This window comes from Varroa destructor, unplaced genomic scaffold (genome assembly GCF_002443255.2).
Source record: "Varroa destructor unplaced genomic scaffold, Vdes_3.0 BEIS01000002.1, whole genome shotgun sequence".
Classification (NCBI taxonomy): Eukaryota; Metazoa; Arthropoda; class Arachnida; order Mesostigmata; family Varroidae; genus Varroa; species Varroa destructor.
In genome coordinates, this window is record NW_019211455.1 from 51,630,852 (window position 1) to 51,651,309 (window position 20,458).

Below are 20,458 nucleotides of genomic sequence, written 5' to 3' on the forward strand. Positions count from 1 at the left end.
ACAAACATTAGTTGCATATGGCGTTTCGTACGTTGACAGATTACGGACGGTAAAATTTAACTATAAGCTTAATTGCAAACAAAAAAAAAAAAAAAAAATTGCGTAATACACATTTGTAGGAAATCACTTGCATGGGATCAAAATGATTAATGAACAACAATTAGGTATACCACCTTACTATACCTGAGTACAGCTGCGTTAGATCTTCGCTTGGGTCTAACGCGTGTGCAATTAAAAGAAAAACCATTTCTATTAATTTTATCTTCCTTTTTGCAGGTTGACCCATCCCAATGGATCCATTAGACTCTTGATCGTACACTGTAGCACAAAAGCATTGTTTGGCTGGTTCCAATTTTTCCATACACTATACACCATCAACGTCTTGAGCGCGTACGTTTCGCTTCTATTAGACTACCTTCAACAGACAGCATGACGTGTAGAAACGACTAATGACTATGCACATACAGCATCCACTTAATAGCATCCATAGATGCAACATAGCAATTCGTGATAATGCAGGTAACGAAGGTTTCCTCTAACGGGGGAGGATGGTACGCTTCGTGAGAAGATACGATTCGCGTCTAGATCTCAGCACCATGATTCAAGTATATCCCGCCCGCAGCGACTTATAAGGAAACCCACATTGATAAAACATCCAGAACTGCTAGCATCTCTGCGAGTTATCGCGTAAACCATCCGCCATGCTTCATCCTTCCTCTACTTTTAATGTTGTTCGATTGCCTGTATCCATCTGTAAACTACAAAGGAAAGTACGGAAAAGAAAGCACGACCAAATCTAGCTGACAAAACGCGTAGAGGTCGCGTCCACACAGATCATAAGGCGAAGGACACGCTGAACATATTACCCTCCCTGGGCTTTCCCCAGTCCGGTTTCACCGTCATGCGTAATCTTGCCGCCATTTGGCGAAGTCACCATCAATTCCTAGATATCAGTTAGGATAAAACAATGGCTGATTTGACTGCCGCTGTTAACAACAGCTCCAACTACCTGCAATAATAATAATATATCAGGCCGCCAGTGCATCTATTCTCTTTACCAACATCGATACATTTCTATGCACACAGAGCGATGCTACATTTATTTGGGAGCGAGGAATAATTGATGCCGTAGTGTTTTCATTGGGTTTAGGGCGGATTACATTTCTCCCATTTTAGAAATTTGAATGGACAACTTAATCACGCTAAAATGATGCTTCTGTGAGTTTCGAACGAGGAATGGAGTAGGAGTCTACTGATAGAAACTACCAATTGGATAAGAAAAGGAGAGCTCTCGGGGAATAGCTATGAAGTCCGTACTCAGCTGTTTGCCGAGCTCAAAATATGTCCCTTGACAACAGGGCTCGTTCAAGAAAAAGGAAATGAGTTTGGCATAGGGAAATCTATGTAATTCCAGATTGGTTGAATGAGTTCCGCCTTTAAAAGGACGACACCCCAAAGCCCACTTAACTTACCATTCGTAGCCAATAAGTTGCTTCTGGTAGTTGTTGGTTTCAGGCAAAATATTCATGTATAATTCCATACAAGTTGCGAGTATACATCATTTACTTATCAGGCCTTATTAGCCTACGGCAGCTGAGTAAGGTTCGTAAAACGGAACTGCTTAGCTTAAAGCAGGCTTTCGATTTAAAACCCAAAGTGTTGCTTAGTTTCACATACAGACACCTTTAATGCGATGATTCGAAAGTGTCATTTCTAGAGCTATTCCGGTATAAATTACAATAAACTGAAAATTGATACAAACTTTTGAATTACTTCACTTTGTCACCTTTAAATTCTTTGCCATATATGCTAGCATGTAAAGCAGATAAACTTAGGCATAATAGGTGATCGATAAGTGGGTAACGTATTTGTCTACTGTTGTCAGAGATACCTTGTGGTCTATCGGACATGAATAGACACGGCTATCCCCAAATCATTCATCGATTCCATAACACTTGAACTTGTGCCTTATTTTTGCAAATTCTTCGAAATGCAAGACTTTCGGCCGTGGTTTGACTTGTTTTGATGAAAATGAAGATGAAACTCTAAAGCGTAAGTATAACGTTCGTAAGCGCTCTTAAGTGGTCCTGGTGCGTTGGAAAACTTTTAGTAAGCCGGCTATCAAAACCAAATGTACGAGCGTTTCCACTGCTTGCGCTGTGGATAAGAGCTAGCTTCCGCAACCTGTTTCCGAAAGCCTAGAGAAACGTATCACAATTAATTTTAAGTTAGCACATCGTCAGCTATCATAACGAAGCCATGTTGGTTCCATTTCGAAAAAAACTATTAGGAGACAAGAATAAAGCAGGAGACGAAAAACGTATACTTTGAGCAAAGGCGGATCTGTAAACAACACAAATCTCAGAAGAGCGTTGGCAGATTTCAAAACAATCCAAGCAAGCCAAGGGCTCGCAAATGAATGACTATGATATGGCGATAAAATTTGTTCTACATATTTTTTTACAACTACCACCTATTACTAACTGTACTCACTACGAGCTTACATCGAATACTTCTATTGCCACTAGCGAAAATCGTCGCGAAATTCTAACGTGTCAGCACAATGTAACCATTTATATCATCTTTTTTCTTTGTGAAAAAATTTGATGCCTACACAGCCTCAATTCCATGGCTCATTTTATCTAGCATACTGTCTCGCTTTTTTCTTTTCAACTTTAAGAATCTAAGCTTTAACAGAAAGGAGCACTGAAGCCATCATGGCAGGTCTAAGAAAGATAAAACTAAGCTAAGCCTCATATAATTCTACGGTTGAGCTTTGAAACGGCTTCAATAACTGAAAAACAATAACATACGTACAATTTTCGATAGTTACCTTAATCGAATCATAGTATAATACGCATTTTAACGCTACCAGCGCGCCATAGTGTCGTTCCTGCTGGCCTTGCTGCAGGCCCACGCAGTGGTCGTCTCGGTAGGAGCCCGTTTAGGCTATGATCGTTTTTAGAGTAGCCTGTAGACTTAGGTGCTGGGACCGGCCTATCGGTACGCTAAGCTCACATAATGCGGCATCTATAAGAACGACAACCATGACGGCTGATTCTGATGTGACGTACAACCCCAGTCGCTGGAACTCGAGCGGATCGTCTTAAGTACAGGGTTTCGTTTAAGAAATGTGTAGGTAGAGTTTATATGGTAGCGTATTTGGTTTGAGCCAGCTGTGTACTCAAGCTTCAGCTGACTTTGCGTTACCACGTTCTGCGCGAATTCGGAGCGGGTACGCAGCCAGGCCAAAAACGGTATAAATACAGCTAGAGGAAAAACACCGCGGCCCACATAGGCAAACCTGCTTATTTGTAACCTCTTTGTACATAGCGTGCTTTGTTAAAAATGTACACATCGATTCCCGTATATTAAAAAATAACAACAATGAGGAGGATTGAATAAAAACAAAGCTGCTCGTGCCGGTCATCAGACAGGGATGAATCTCGGATCTGTTTTTGGAGCCTATTGGGACCGGCCATACATTTAAAGTAACATAAAAACGAGTACGCATAGAAAAAAAAAATAAAGCGTCGCAGCAAGCCCGAAGCAACATGTGGCCAAATTGAAACCAGTCACAGACTTGTAGCTTACTAGGCACCTTTGCTGTGTGTAGATACACGTGAACTGGTTAGAAGGAGAGACAGACACGCGTAATTGACTGCTACGAAAGGCGACGATCCGTTAAGTGCCAGGAACTTCCGACAGAATAAATTTTACCTGTTCACGCTCAATGACGTTCCGCAGACCAGTTTACTAACGTCTACGTGACCTCCACCTGCTACCCGTATCTTAAGTTTGACAGGACAATGGGCTTATTTTAGAATTCCATTTCCGGATAGACATCTTGTTTGCATTATAACTCTCGACACATCGCAGCTCAGTGTGACATTTATTAGCATCTCTGCTGCTCCAGCGGATCATTACCCTTGTCGAAACTGGGTAGCTATTCAGAAATGTCAAGTAAAGTCTAAAAGAGATTTCTGTTCATTATTTTTTTTTATTCCCAAGACAGTTTCGTTGAGATTAGTGGGTCTGATTCAACTACCCCTTTGCTCCCGAAACGCTGAACCCAGCTACAAGCTATAGTCGCGCGGTAGATTTTGAAAATGATCCGTTTTCAAATTCTTATCTATGTTTCGTAGTGCGGCTTCAGTGGCCTATAACGGAGTGCTAATCATTGCGCCGACCCAATACAATATAGATAGGAACAATAATTAGATGGCAAATATCAACCAGTTGGCCGAACAGATGGATCCCGATATCATTATATCGTGCCGTCAGTACGTTAAGTATACGTGTAAATACGTACTGGTTTTGTCCTATTCGCAGAAAAATCACGGTTCTCACTTTGGGATACTAGTCGCTATTAAACTCTCAGTGAATTAAAATTCAGGATCTATTTCTGTCGCACCATCGGCTCGTAGCGGCAAAAATTCGCAGTTCCAACTATTCGTAACTGAGGCAGTGCCCCTTTACTCAGTTATTCTAGTTTTTCTGTGAACCGACTGCTCTTGTCGCCGGCGCCCTATGCGCGAACAGTTCTCTTTCGTGCGATATGCTGATATGTATTAGCGGGCGTGAATGGTTTACACTATACAAACGTTTATCCGCAACTGAACGGTTATAGGTTAGGTCTCTCCGTATCGTGTTCACCGATGTTTTTCGTTGGGGATGGGACCAAGCAGCAGTGGAGCCAGAAGCGGAAGCAGGTATTCGCCATATTTCCTGCCGCCGTAAGCTGCTTGTGCCTATCTAATCAAAGTAATTTATTGTGGTTATTGTTGTAGTCTCGACTGTTCCACTTGTAATTGTCCCGGTTGTTGGTTTTAGACGCTTTCTCCCGTTCGCCGTAAGATTAAAATTTATGCGCATTTGTCGTTGTTCATTGTCGCTGACATTATCGACACCGCCGCCGCCGTATTTATAATCAGCAACTGCAGCAGCAGCAGCAGCAGCAGCAGCCGCATCGTTACAATAGACAACAATATATTTAGGCTGTCTACCAGATGCCACACATACAGATCTTTCGGTTGTTCACAGAGGCGGTGACCTATCAAGATCTACTAGATGGCTAATAAGCCAGAAAATCGTAGGCAGCTTGCTCGCTACCGCTGCTTAGTTGTTGGTCTCTGATCAAAACGGATCGCTGTAGCCACTGCGTGGCCCGCTGTCTCTGCCTTTGATTCAACAGGACCCGCCAGGCCATGCTGATGCTGTTGCTGCCGCCGACTTTGATTCTGTGGCGACTGCCATAGGAGCGGGGGTTACCCTGTCAAACAAGCTGACTTGCTGCCAACATAACTACGGGAACGCATATCGCTGCGTTCGTTTTTTGCGCGCTAGTAGTTCACATTTGTGTGGCAGACAGAAATGCGGATGGAGGAACGGCTCTAGCTGTTGTCGGTTGTTCCTACGGGGCGTCATGGTGTGTCTATCTAAGCGTGCGAGATCGACTCTGCCCGGTGAACCGCCCTCGCCCCCGCTGCTGCCCTCACTGTTGTGTCCTAACCCTATTGACGGTTTGTACGCGCTATCAGACATTGCTGTCGACGCGGCTAGCAGGGCTAATATTGTTACCGCAGCTGCTTCAAGGGGCAACAGGCCAGGGTATCTGGCTGACATCCATCTATTCGTTTCTCTGCGAGTTTAAGCGCTGTTAACGGGCGGGAGGCACAAGCAAGTCGCGCTAAGCGCTACAGGTGGAGGAGGGTGAACAGGCGATGCTTCTAAAGCCGATATATCGCTACCGTCTCGTATCGCCGCTATTGACGCTGCCGCTTCTGTTGCTGCTGCCACAGACGCCAGTGACGACGATGATAAAGATAGCGGCGGTGATCTAGATGATAATGATGATTGTGCTTGTGACCTTGAAAATAGTCGTACGCTTCCCCTGACTGCCCTGATGGCGATCGAAACAGTACTGGCCTGGTAGCTTAGGCCTTTCCCGTCTGCTGGTTATTGCAGCTGAACATGTTTCGTACGTACGCAATTGTCGGCTTCGTGTAGTTAATGGTAGTCCAACAACCGTCTATAGTAGAAGTCAGCTTGACGTCGGCTTTTTACCCAATACGACATTACTGTGCACGATAAAAATAAAACGGGACATATATAGATGGGGCAACGAATCTATGAAGACAGTCACACCAGCAGGGCTAGCTAGATTGCGAAAATATGGCCAACGACATGGAACAGTTATGGCCCTTTGCGTCCTCGCACTAAGAGAACGGTCATCATATTTTGCTCAAGTTATTGGATATGTGTAGACGTCAACCTTTCCTATGGTCCCTTAGGGGGAATGGGCTCTGGGGGGCTTCTTTAATTAGCTCTCTGCCATCGCGCTTATCTTGAATGAGCCTTTTCTCGAAATATGTTTCGTGTGATAACTTCGTGAAGAAGTTTCGGGAGCCTCGACTTATGTTTTTAGCCGGTAATGTCTAAACTTTTGTTTAATCGGATCGGGATCCGGATTATGTACCTGAAAAAGGTAAAAACGTGCATAAGTTTTCATGCTTATGTTTATGAATAGCAACATTAACGGTCACCTTGCACGAAAAGAAACTAATTCATTCAATCAATAGTTAACATTAAAAGTTCCTTTTTTTATACTTTATCACGTTTGTGCATACGTATGGATACAACGGTAACCCTGTACGTCCTCAAAGTAATTTTCTTCAACGTTTTTTTTTATATTAGATGTTCTTCTTCTTCTTCTTCACCACGTTCTGTCCCATAGTTGACATAAGTATGATTAAAGGTGTTTCTGCTAGTTGCTCCGTTGTCATATTATTCCGTCTGAAGCCTGTATAGTATGACGGCTACGATGCACTTAGCCGCGTTCGACCTTGGTAGGAGCATTACTGATAGGGTTATCCATTCTAATTCAATATACGAAAGCGCGGATAGATAAACAGTACAAAATTTACCTCGTCATATTATATAGCATATGAAAAATACCAAGTAATAATTGTACCTGCCTTTGCCATTGACGAGTGGCATATTTGATCGATATTTAAAATTGTGTGGGATCCTAATTTAAAGCGCAGTGATTATACCGTAAAATTAGCCACTGCTCTTGCGCATATCGTGGCCTTAGTAGGCCATATTTAGGTAATGTGTATGAAGGGATACTCTACAAGATGAATGAAGACGCGCTAGACGATGGCCACGTACTTCGAAAAAGTATTTGTTTTTACTTTTATGTATTTTAGGCTAGTCCATCGGCAACTCAATCAATAGATTTATCCATTTCAGACGATTAAGGCAGACTTTTATACTTTTTAAATATGAACTACTCGTTAGTTCATTATCAATAGATAGATTAACGTGTTTGATCAGTGTAATAAGCAAATACGAACGCACGGATATGATGATACGATTTCTTTATATCATTCGAGTCGTCCACTGTGCTTGAATTAGTTTCAAAAAAAAGGACGAACTATTTTGTTAATCGTATAGATTTGTTTAGAGCATATAAACATTTCTAGAACATCAAACACGTATACCTATCTAAGTATTTATATTTAGGCACATACGCATCAAAAGTAGGCGTGATGGCCTGCAACAACATATTGTGCGATAGTGAAGATTCGCCTCAAGCTGATGCACCGATCTGCCTGCACGGTTAACTCGGTCGTCTATCAGTTTACCCTATAAACGAGTTTATTATAGTACATTTTTTTACTTCGGTTCGAACAAAATCTTACTGCTGTTACTGCCGCCGCCGCCGCGGTGGACTGCCACCACTACAAAAATGTCTATCCCGCTCCTATATATCATATTTCTATTTTTTTGCATCTCGGTTTTTCCTGTAGAAACCCGGCCAAGGCATCCCGCGGATGCCCCTGTGACAAGGTCGCTACAATCAGTCACCTCAAGGCTTATGTAGGTCGTGCACGGGTCGCCCGAACGACATTAGCTCATAATTATGTATGTGAGCCTAGCGATGGACTACCTAACACCGGGCTCGATCGACAGCTGTTGCTTGATGGTGGTGATGCCCGATTTTGAAATTAAGACACGAAAAAAAGTTCTGTTCATTGCATAATGTTTCAGCAAATGCATCAAGTGGCGTACGTCAAAACAGTTCCACTTGACGATACGATACGACGTAACAGATAGTGGGCTGATGTAATAAGGCTCAGTGCAGTGCACTCCTGCAGTTTTACGTCCATACGTGACTGGCCGCCAACCAACGAAATAGGGTAATCCACACGTTTTTCAGTGACTAAGCGCAGACAGAGTTTTACCATTTGGAGGAGCAATCGTGGTAGCAGACGCAACCGCAACGGCATCTGAATATAGAAAAAGAGAAAGAAAAGTTTGTAAATAATCGTTGGCACAGCTGCAATGACACTGTCGCCCTCTACGTGTGTCCGTACATGCATATTAGTTACAACATGGCAATAACGGTGACAATCAACATTTTCGACGATAGCACCTGACTAACAGGCGGTAATTTCTAAGCGCCTTTTTTTTTTTTATAAATGTTTAATACACACGCACATAAAGGGGCATCATTAGACAATGTAACGCTGAACACCGTTGTAATCGGGCTCGAGTAATCGCTCAAGTGCGCCCAAGTACGTATTGGATTAATTTTTTTCTCTCAAAAATGTGATTTATCTGGCAACATATTTCGCCACTGCAGTTACATTATTTATTACGATCGTTATCATCACTTGGTATATCAGTGTCTATTTGTGAATATTCCGAAGCGATTAGAACCGGTAGATGATGAAGGTGGCCAGCAATGACAGAACTACAAAACATGCACAATACCCAAAAAACAGCAGTTTTTATCTATTTTATTAAGAAAACAGCATCGTCCATATTTTGTCATGACGGATAGGTGTGTCTGCTGTTAGTGTATGAGCATGCATATTGTCGGCTTTAATAGTTGTTGTTTTGGGTGCGTGCACGATGCAGGACGTACCGCCAGAAACATTGTTTGCTACTGACTACCTATTACAGGTATTGCGGCGGTACGATACGGGGACCAGCGGCGCCACATTATAAGGATTGTAATACGATTTTTACGAATTTATAAGATAAGCAAGGCGCATCAGAAATGCTCGACCATGATGCACCCTGCCACGATATCATGTACAAGTCTGCACGCAGTGCTGATTTTACATGAGCAGATGTGATAATCAATACAAAACCACTCATCGTGTTGAAAAATTCAATAAATTTGGGTATACGTGGATTCGGTCATGGGTACGAGTCGTTACGGGATTAGCAGGGGCCAAACAAGTTTATGAAGGGGAGAAAACATTGTAGACGGCCTATACAGAATGGCTCAGTGAATAAAACTAAAATAGATTTCGTGTTTTCAATAATCTACTAATATCTTTGATAAAATTGTTTAGATATAGATTAGGCGCGTGTGATGTCGGTGTTTTCAGCAGCTTACGCACACATGGTAACATATGAATGATATCTTCTGTGATCAAGAACCTGTTATACGGTCTCTAGAGTCTATGCAACACACTCGATTACTTCAAGATAAACTTTAAACATCATTCACGTCCTCAGAAAACACAATTTCTATATCTTGTAGAACTGTGGCCATGTGTAGATATTCGTCAGAGAAAATGTTGATTGACGTGGCATTAAGATTTATGACCGCACTAATTTAACCGTCCGCTATAAAGCTGGCCTGTACATATGTGCGACCATAGAAGTCAAAGCCTTCAGCGGAATCTAAATTGAGTAACGGTGGCTACGTTATGCCATGTGATGTAGTCGGTCCGTCCAGTGGACTGACGAATTCAACTACTGAACTACACTGTGTTGAAGATGGGAAAGCTGCTGCGTTATATAGTTTTACGTATAACTACCTGCAATATTTAGCTCTAAAAAGATTTCGAGGTCTGAGCGCAGATTTTTGATTTAATAGTACTCAATCAGGCGCTTTACGACTTCTCTACAGATTTTTGATCGTACAAGTATCACTTTCCTTCGCGAGTGCCTCTTAATTTAACTGTTCTCAACATCTGTACCCGTCTAACGGTTATACAATGTTTCCGTTTGGCGTTTTGCCATATTGACTATAATGATGACATGTGGCAACAGACTGAATAACACACACGAGCGCACATACACGCGAAGAACCCTACCAGATACGACAGTAGCGTTTTACCAAGTCGATCATGGTAGCGTGCTCGCATGTATTGACGATGATAAAAAAAAAACAAGGAAAAACAGATCTCAGCATCAAGACAAAGGTAATTGTAAAAGGGCTCGCTATAGATGAATATTCTCGGCGACCAGTGCACGTAGTGCGGTCTGCGATCGTGCAATAGAAACACGTACACACACCGTCTAAAAGTCGAACATCAAATAATTGAAGCTTAGAATACGATGCTCGATGCAATGGCGTCGAGTGCCTCGTATTATCCTATGCTTTTAACAGTGCCTCTCTGTTCCACTTACATGCGCTACTGGCGGGAATATTAAGCATCAGATACAGATATATTCTAACGACGCCTGTTGTATGTATCATGCATAAAAATGAAAGCCGTTAGAAGACCATGGCACGACCGGAGAGAGAGCTTAGCATAACTCGGCTAAAGTCCATTCAGCTGTGATGTCTCTCGGTCTGGAAAGCGGGAAGTTTATGGATCTTGTGGAGCTATCGGTTGTCGGGTGAAGATAAAGCGAAGGAGAATAAGTGAGTGGCGTCATTTGAGGCGAAGGATGGCGACGGCTTCTTAACGAATTTCGACTCGATAAACATACGTGTACATACATACATACATACATACATACATGCATACATATCTTCTTCCGTAAAATGTAAGCATTTGATATCAGTCTGCTGAAACAACCAATGGTAGTCCTATATAATTGTATAGGCGATCAGCGGTCGCCAATGGGCTTTCTCGTTGGAAGGAGGAGACAGATCGTGTGGGATTTCGTAACAGCATCGACACTGCTCACTAGTGCTGCAAAGGCTGTTTGTTGTTTCCAAAGAAGCGAATGTGCTTTGGGCTGCACCCAAGAACCTCGAGCGTGCGTAAGACACTCAAAAATAAGAGGAAAGAGGGAAAAATTAGCCGGGGCAAATGCAGCGGTGTACAAATACGAGCGGCATTTGCTCCTAGACGCGAGCGGCAATTCACATCAGGTATAACAAATACGTCAGTTAACGATATACAAAGAAAATGGGATCAGCAAACATCAGCTTTAGTAACAAATAAAAAAAAAACAACAGGTTTTTATGAAAGTTGATTCAGATAAACACTGTAACTACAGATAACGAGGGATGAAAAAGCAATCGCGTCATTAAAACATATCTGTTCAACCATTGATTGTCAAAGGATCAATTGTTACATTGGAAGGGCTGAAGGAAACCGGCCAGTGGAAGGATGAAACCTCGACTGCAATAGCAGAAGCGCGCCCGAGTCAGTGAGGTTGTTCAAACGTCGAAGGTCACTAGCTGCAAAAAAAAAAGCTAAATCTTTGTTGTGTTTCATTGACCGAGTCATGTACACGGTCAATAAAGTGCCGCGTTTCATTTTTTTGTTAACATTCTGATATCGCACTTATTTCTATTGATGGTGACGATGATTATAATCCATAATGAGCCGACGTTCCGAGGATATCTGCAGGCTGTCATGTACAGCTTGGCCAGTACTCTGAGGATCTTAGGATACCCTAACAGAATCAGAATTTAGGAAGAGAGCCGGTGACAGGTCCCGAGCCTCAAACGCGGTACAAGATGATCAATCATCTATAATGCAAAATGACTGTTTCACGTCCGTTTTTGTAGAATCAGCAGTGCAATAAAGCGGACTTTTTGTTTGCACTCTAAATTCGTGTCCGGTGATAAATGCTACTTGGCTCGTCAAATACCGCTCGTCACTCTACTAGAACTCATCTCTGCTTTTGCTAATTATACTTTTTTAAGTGAACTTGAATAACGATTCAGTAGAGGTTACAGCCTGTCAACTTGTTTATTAGATAAGGGCAGGTGAGACGTGTTTATCTCGGTCTGAACCTCTTATTAGTATGAAGGTCGTCTAATGGTGTATACTAGATGAAGTAATTAAAAAGATTCTTTTGATCATACTAATTAAATTTCAGAAAAATTATAACCGAAACAACATTCGTATAATAAATTAAGAACGTTATATCTATTTTCATATATCTGTAAGAAGACGTCCATAGAAATCCGCGCGATCAAAACCTTCGAATTAGTACTTTACGAAAATTGCCCTCGCCAGTAAAATATACAGCAAATTCTCCGGGGTAAGTTTATGAACAGAAAGTTTACATATCTTGTAAACCTGTGAGGTAGAACAAAGGTATTTTAGTATTTATTTGATGCACTGCCCTTTCTTCTTCTCTTTCTTAATGGTTGTGTAGTTGTGATTAGTATAACTTTACCGCACCTTGCCATCGATGGCTTGTTTGAGAGAATCAACAGGCACACGCTACGCCGCCTATCATCGTTCTTTTTATGACATTAAAATAATCAAAATCACGTAAACTTACAAAATATAGGAGCTAGAGCCATTGCCCTATTCTATGATCCTCGATCCAGGCTGTGATCGAAACTTAATGATAAGATCATTTACTATCGTCGACTGACCACATTGTGCGCTGCTGATAATCGTAGGGTAGATTCATGAGGCTCCTTGGTAATTTAAGTCATCTGGAAAAATAGAGTGTTCTATTCTAGGCCTTAGCTTAGCCCGAATCTATCCGGCATTATCACCGAAATTGTTTGTTCTCCCATCCAGCGCCATCTTTTTGCCTGACCCTTTTTTGATGGACAGTATAGATTAGTCCGCGCGCCGTCTACAACAGCAGCATGTTCCAGGCGGGTCTTTTGCCTGTAATCGTTGCGCAAAACCTCTCTAGAGCACACTACACGTGTTCGCATCAGTCCTAGACTCAGTTCGTGGAAAGCCTACGTTTTACCTTTCTTCTTTACTTTCAACGTGTTCATTACAACCGGATAATGTATGCTTCAAAGAATCCCGTATTGAGCCGGTACTGTAAACACCATTTACACCTCTGTGTTACTCAATTGCACCAACTCGTTCTAAACTGCAATTAGCCACCTATTCTGAGATTTTAAATTGCGCATTTTAATTTTCGCGCCAATAACCAACTGCCTTTTTGCTGGCGATCTCCTTGCACAATGTTTTAACTAGACTTCAATCGATCCCACCATCGTTCCCGCCTCCGCGAAACAGAGATTTACCTAATCAATCAGCGTTCGTCTTTAGCACCAAACGTTATATTCGCATCTGAATTTATTCTTCTATGATGACCCTCAGTCAGCTTGTAGTCGCAGACAGCCAAGGGCCTGATTAAGATATGTACCGACTAAGTTAACTGAGTGTAGTTCAAGCGTTATTCAAATTGTTTACCCGCTAAAATGGTCTGGGAAAAGCTACTGTATATACACATTCAAAGTAAATGTGTTATTTACAAAACCCCGTCATTTACTTTCTTGAAAATTGCAGTAACATAGACAATTACTATATCAATATCTTAAAAATGCTGATTTCTCGGAGACTAAAAAAACATAGTGTTTACAGAAACAGAAAAAGCGGCTTCTAATTAATGCGTTAATGTACGTCTATCTGATATGGCACAGAATTTGTTTTATTAACGAAAAAAAAAAACATTGACTTGACTAATTAATATTAGCGCGTGCGATCAAGGTATAACTGGTTTTTATTTCATTATCAATGTCTCCGTTGTTGTTGGGTCGTACCCCTCTTATTCTTATTCTATATTCCCCTCTGCCTTTCTGTACATTTCGTATAAGCCTCGTTGACTTCATCTGTTGCGTATGCGGCTATATTGCTGACTCTTGTCGTCGTTGCTGCCGCTAACATTGTTTTAGCCCGTTTACCATCTGCAATATTCTGTTGTCCTGCATTGCCAACAGAGCTGTATTGTATTGACAACAACGACAACGACAAATAAAACTTCATATCTTTTATTCCCCGTTAAAATCTTCCCCGTCCAATCTGTCCATGAACTATTGCAAAATACAAACAAAAAAAAGCAGAAAATTGTCGAAAACAAACGGACTATAACGATATCGACAGCGACATCTTTAGCAGTTGCTACGGCAAAGATGGCGAACAGTAACAAACAAATATCGGAAACCATTAGTAAAGACGACGGTAGAAGCAGAAATCGTAACCGCCATTGCTATAATTAATCTAATGATTATTTCTATTTTCTTTTGTTAGATCGAGTGTCCATAGCGTTATTCCTCTGCCTTATTTACGGCATCACATTAACATGTGATTTATTGACGGACGGAAACGGTCTCATGGCGATCGAGATCGTCAAGACAACAAGTGGCGAGGCGAACCACAACATAGCGTACCGTATCATCTTGAGTCCTACGACAGCCTGCTAAAAACCTGATTGGGTTTGCAAATCAGACTGCCACAAACCATAGTTCAAATGCATACGGAATCCTATAGCACCGAGCATATACAGCCTTTGGGGCGCAGATTATTTGATATGGCCAATCGGCACATTGATACGGCTGGCTGTGAACGCCCATGAAGGTGATTAGAAATGGTTGTTTTTGGTAAATTAGCGTAATTATGTGAATCTACCTGAAGATACTATTGATAGAACGAGTCAATACATTTGGTGATAAACTATGTTGATAGGAATAGTATAGAAAGGCTTCTTTTTAATTGATACTAAATCCGAAAAATTTAGAAGAATCATGCTGCTTCTGTTCCAGATTACAGTATACGACACTATAGTCGCTAAGCATATCGTTGCAATCCGTATCGGTCCAGATGCTGCGGGACGCTGAATCTTAAGTTACTTCTGTATTGTGTTTGTTCCTGATAGTGTTACCGAAATTAGTCTAATCGTAGCCATTTCTTGTTCGCTGTTCTATTGTTGTTTAATGCACCGATCTCGTCAATGCTTAGCACGCTACGTCCGTTGCCACTCTTTGAGGCAGCCACAGTAAATGTTGTTGGAGTGGAGACAGCAGTCTCATATCTAAAATCCCCTTGGTACAAACCCCTCACAAGATTGTGGCCGAAGGTACTTCCTCCTCAAACTCGTGCATGATGCCTTGATGGACCAAGCTATGGACGATGTCCGTGTAACATCTTCTGCTTTTCGCACTCGCAAAAGACGCACGTCAAAAATAGACCGTCTAATATTCATTTACATTAACTTATCTGTATGAAGGCACAGTATGTGTAGTTTCGAGCAACTCCCCAAATTTATTAATGACAAAATTACGCTATCCAGCAAAACCGGCTTCCCTTTACTTTCTAGTTCTAGAGAAGGACTGTACCAAGGCCTTATGACTAGATGTACCTACAATAAAAACATAGTGACAAAATCTGCATTAAAATCGACTAATCATATCTCTGTTATCCTATCAATATCGCTCTTGTTCTGTACATGATAAACGCGTATAAATACTATAATTAATGCACTATGTCCAATCTCAATTCTATAAAGATTTGCCGTGTTGTTACTTATCGACATGCTCAACCAGTTGAACAGGGATGGTTAGGTTATCTTGTCGTCAGTCGTATGTTTATATACGTAAATAGAATAATATTGTTTATTGAACACAGTTACACGGTAAATTGGCTCAGACATATTGTTGGAATCGTAGTTGAAGTGCTCATTTTTTTTTATCGTCAATAGCTAAGCCTACATCTTACGATAGGAAATTTCTAGTTTGTTACCGACTGAATTACCGACCGAATTTGCCTTTGAGCGTAGTGCAATCGTTCCAATTTTACTGTGACTGCCGTTACACTTCAATAATGTGTTGAAGCTTTACGTAGCGTTATAAGCTTTACTTATTAAATGTAATCATCGCTTCCTCACTCCAGAATATGGCAGTGAATAAAGGACACGGCTACGATTTTGTACGCTCATACAGATGTGGCTACCGACCAAAATAGACATCGCCTTGCCCTATGAATATAATACTTGTACAGCACATGCATGATAGTAGACACTATGGAATAACGCGCACGTTGCGGGCAAGAGCTTCTGAAAGGTCAATTGTTGATACAGTAACGGTGTGCCCGTCAACAAATATCTGCCAAAAACGTTGTACTGAGATGAAGAATACTTTGCCAGGGCGTAATGGCTTCCTTTGGCAAATCTTCTGTTGAGAACATTGAGAATCGACTTTAATAAGCCGCTTCATCGATCACTCGGCTTCTTTTTGCCAAAAAATACACACCATATACCAAAAATACCAACCCATCTAATGGACGGCTGTCATAGACACAAACATTGATCATTTATTAACATACATATTCCGATTGTACACAAATGTAGCTTACAGGCACAAGCAGATATTGTGAGTACGCCAGAAATACCAACATTATAATAGCAGTCAAAAAAAATTAGGACCGCTTGAACAGATTGATTTTATATATTCTGAATGATTATGTTCGTACTATCGGAGGATTTCCCTAAAAACTCTGCTCTCCACCATTGGCAACCATGCTTTTCCTCTACGACACATACAGCTGATCGACGACACAAAAGCGCTATGCGTGTGAGCGACATCGCTACGCGTAGAGAAACAAAGAAACGCAGAAAAAAGCTTAGTACTTCAAGCCCAATTAGCCACTAACAACAATAAGAACGACTTGTCATGCCGGAATAACACTCGTTAGCCCCTGGTCATAGCCAAAATAAGGTTTGCCGCCCGCGCGAATCTTTATTCGAAATTGAGAGAGAATGCGCAACAGCAACCAGAGCTGCCGTAGGAGATTCGCGAAACGAACTAAAGTTCCCGGTTTCCTTTTTTTTTCTGCCTTTTCCAGCAAAGTAACAAATAGATCCTTTCAGTTCTAATTATCGTTACTACATATGGCGGAGGACGGTAGAGAGATAGGAGGTATGCCTCGGAGAAGAACACTGGAGCTGGTAGTTCGTGTCCTAGTGGCATAAAACAGAAAAATCTTGTTCCAGCCCTTTTCCGAGCAATGCTGATGAATAGCAGTGGAGCGCAGATCAAGCGCGTCATTACCTGTCTGGCCGTTCAGCCGCTTGTTTAGATGTGGCGTATTCATCTGCCTCTCTCCACTCAACAGCGACAGCTGCCATCAGCGTCTGACAGCTGCTGCAGCTGGTAGCGGTGCAGACGCTTCGAGCGTCACGAGGAGCGACGGTGGCGCCCATCGAGTAGTACGGCTCTTTTGGCAATAACAGGATAACAGAGACATAATCTTTTTCGAACAGCTATCGCCGTCACCGCCGCAGCTGAATGGTCTTGCTGAAAAAATCGCTAGTACTAGGGATGCTTCAATTGCGTCTCTCTTCCTGACGCTCTTTGTTTCTACGCTTACCACCATCGGTGATCGTTATTGTTGTTGAATGCTGAACGGTGTCTGGCGCGTTATCTTAGACATCGAATCGCGGTTGCCGCCATATTGTAGCGTACTTGCGTTTGCTGCTGCAGCTGTTGACGAGCGAAAAAAGCAAAAGGCGACGTTGGTTCGCTAGTGAGCGCTTGTTGTATTTACTGATTCAGGTAACCCCTAGCCGGCTCCGTCGACTACTCTTACAGATGCTGTACAGGGTCGTAACCGCTACCGAACCATGTCATCAGTGGTGGCAACAGCTTGCCATGACTTAAACGAATTTCTTCCAATAGACGTATGTACTAATGCTGTTACTGTTGTAAAATCATCTATGTAGACATCGATATATGGATTTATAAAGGGCTGTGTCCTCCATTCTTGACACATCCTGGGCTCTGGTCGTATTGATGCGATTGTTTTCGGGCTGTACACTATACAAAAATATGCCACAAATAATACCATTCCCACTAACTACTCCAGTACAAATACATACATATATATATAAACTTTCATTGTAGCAGTTGTAAAAACAACGCGCAGCTTCGTAGTTGGGATTAATTATCGCAGAGTCTTCCAGACTGTGTGCAATGGCCTTTTAGGTGCAATGACATTATTAAGTAATCTTATCTGTTTACTATAATATGCGTATATGTTTAACCAACAGTTCTCAGGCTATAAATATAAAGAGTCTTTTTTGATTTCTGAGGTGCAGCATTGTCACTATTTTCGAATGGATTTGTGGGCTTCCTCATGTTGATATAGACCTGAATATATCAGGCCAAGGTCATCCATCGTTAAAAAAATACTTTCACATCGTAATTAGTGACTGCAAAAGTATACAACAACAGTTACAAAAACGCAAATTTATGATTATATTTCACGCGTTTGGCGAGGCCAGTTTCGTTCGCTCTGATGATTGCGTTCAACAACAAATGTCTGACGGAATCGAGCCTACACAGTAGTTGTACGCATTCTAAGGCGTACTATACTTCCGTATCGATTCAACCCACCCAAATGTTCCCTACTGCTGCACGCCTTATCCTGACGGTGCTTGGCCTTAATACAGCCAGGACAAATCGGGCTGACTTGGCAACAGCTCAGAAGAACACCGAATTTACTTGTTAGAGTTTAGTCGTTTGGTCAACTAATGAGTTACGATACATTAACGAAAGGAAATAATATATCATCAGTGACCTTTACTGACCGTTTGCTATTTGGCTATTGGCTGATTAGTGGAGGCAACGTACTCACAAGCATTAATCTGACTTCGCTAAAAAAAAACCGCCGCGTAAGAAGAAATGCAAAAAATATCTTTTGATCAGATACTAACCTTTGAACCAATACACTGTTGCCATGTTGAAAATCGTTGATATTCATAGGGCCACCATATTTCCGTGAATATCGTGTTTGCTATCGATTACTCATCTATGTATGTGATTTACTTCCAGGCATGAATTCAAAACATTATAGTAGCATACAATAGCGTGATGTAGTTAAGCCAATTATCCTTGTCGTTGTAGAAACACAAGTTGCAGAATAACATGATAGTACCATAACCAGTACTATATAATGGTATTATTAGGTGGCTTATGTTTTTTCAGGCCCGAAAGTATAGGATCATTTTCACGTTCGTAAAGATTCGTTTTCGTTTGATTAATGGAGCTCTTCTGGGCTTAAATGGGCATGTTAAGTGTCCAAATTGTCGAGTTTACATGAGAATCACTTACCAACGCGTCAAACGAGCGATAACTCATTAGAATGTTTGATGGCACGTCCAGCAATATCTTTTCGACTCACAAGCATCGTGGAAGCAACTATAGGTGATAAACAAGAGATTGCAAATCCAATAATTCTCAGGCATTTTAAAGGTTCCCCCAACATCATCGTGCTGACTTGTCCAACATTTTCTCCGCCTACCAAAGTCGGCTCGCTTGCGAAAATTTATAATCCCTAAAACGTATTAATTGGGACCAAAACCCAAATCACAGCGACACCCTTGCTTCACTATACGAGACCTGCTTTCAACAAACCTGCAGGAGGTAAACTCGGTTAACTTACTTCCACTTACCTCAATATATATACCACTGAATAGAACTTTTGGCAGTAAACGGCTGAATGCAGTCTTATGTCGAGCAACCCCTCATTCACCTAGCCTATTCAGGAAAGCATCAGTCATCAAACCTGCCACATATTGAACATATTTGTCTGCATTTAACTGTTTATTCGAGCGATATTACGAGATACAATAGAAAATAAATACCCAGAAAGGAGTTCGAAGATGCCAGTAGACGGTTTCTCCCCCGCTATTATCCAATTGGTAAATATCGTTTTGGTCCAATACAGCATTTGAATCTTCGTCAATAGTGTGTAGACATGCTGAGGAGGCAACAGCTGTAATTGTAGCTGGTCCTTTAGCGAGGCCCAGAAGAAGGTGGCGCGGGAAAGGAGAGGTGATTCGTCTGTAGCAACTCTATTTGCGCGATTCGACCATAGACGAAGTTGAACTGCGAGTATCTGAATTGCCTTTTTTTTATACACATAGTTTCTGTCTTTTGAATTCTGGATTTCCGAAGTTCGAAAGCGTCAGCGTGCGCGCCAAACGCTGCGCGTGTCTTGGCCAGCTTGACGACGCACAATAATAACAACAACAAGCACAACCCGAAACAGACCGTCTGATAAGGCTAACTTTGCATAGATAGTAACAGGGTGCAAGATATGTATTCAACTTCTTAACTTGCCCAACTTTTAATGCTGAACGCGACCGTAGTCATGAATTGCAGGAAACGCGTTATAATAATAATAATAATAATAATAATAGTTATTCTGCATAAATGCACGTAGCCTTTTCGCCCAATTTAGATCACCACATATTTGAAATGGTCCGAGCCAGTACGGCCTATGTGCGATATGGACGTACAAGTAGTATTAGTAACAATAATAAACGTCAGGCTAACAGTTTGTATTCGTGTGTCTCACCGTCTGTAGCGTATGTACTTATGTAGTCAGTGTTATACAGTAATTATTTAGAAAACCTACGTTGGACTATCCAGCCGTCGTCTGCTCGCGATGTTTCAGAATCCTGTTGATTTCATTCGCTGCTTTAAAAT

At 41.6% G+C, this 20,458-nt stretch overlaps 2 protein-coding genes across 8 annotated transcripts in view; one reads left to right on the plus strand and one right to left on the minus strand.

Moving 5' to 3' along the window:
• LOC111245917 (uncharacterized) overlaps positions 1-20,458 on the minus strand; it is a 140,967-nt gene that overhangs the window by 118,162 nt on the left and 2,347 nt on the right. The window contains exon 2 of one of the 7 annotated variants that reach the window (XR_015320116.1): positions 174-6,478. Coding sequence is in view for 3 of the 7 variants with exons in the window: in XM_086978881.1 (XP_086835007.1) it covers positions 184-361 (178 nt within the window). In the remaining 4 variants the exon portion in view is untranslated. Of the gene's footprint in view, positions 1-173; positions 6,479-20,458 lie in introns of those variants that run through there. The other 6 variants (XM_086978881.1, XM_086978884.1, XM_086978880.1 and 3 more) reach the window with 6 other exon arrangements.
• LOC111245915 (terminal nucleotidyltransferase 5C-like) overlaps positions 1-20,458 on the plus strand; it is a 151,631-nt gene that overhangs the window by 32,586 nt on the left and 98,587 nt on the right. The gene's annotated exons all lie outside the window — the stretch shown is intronic.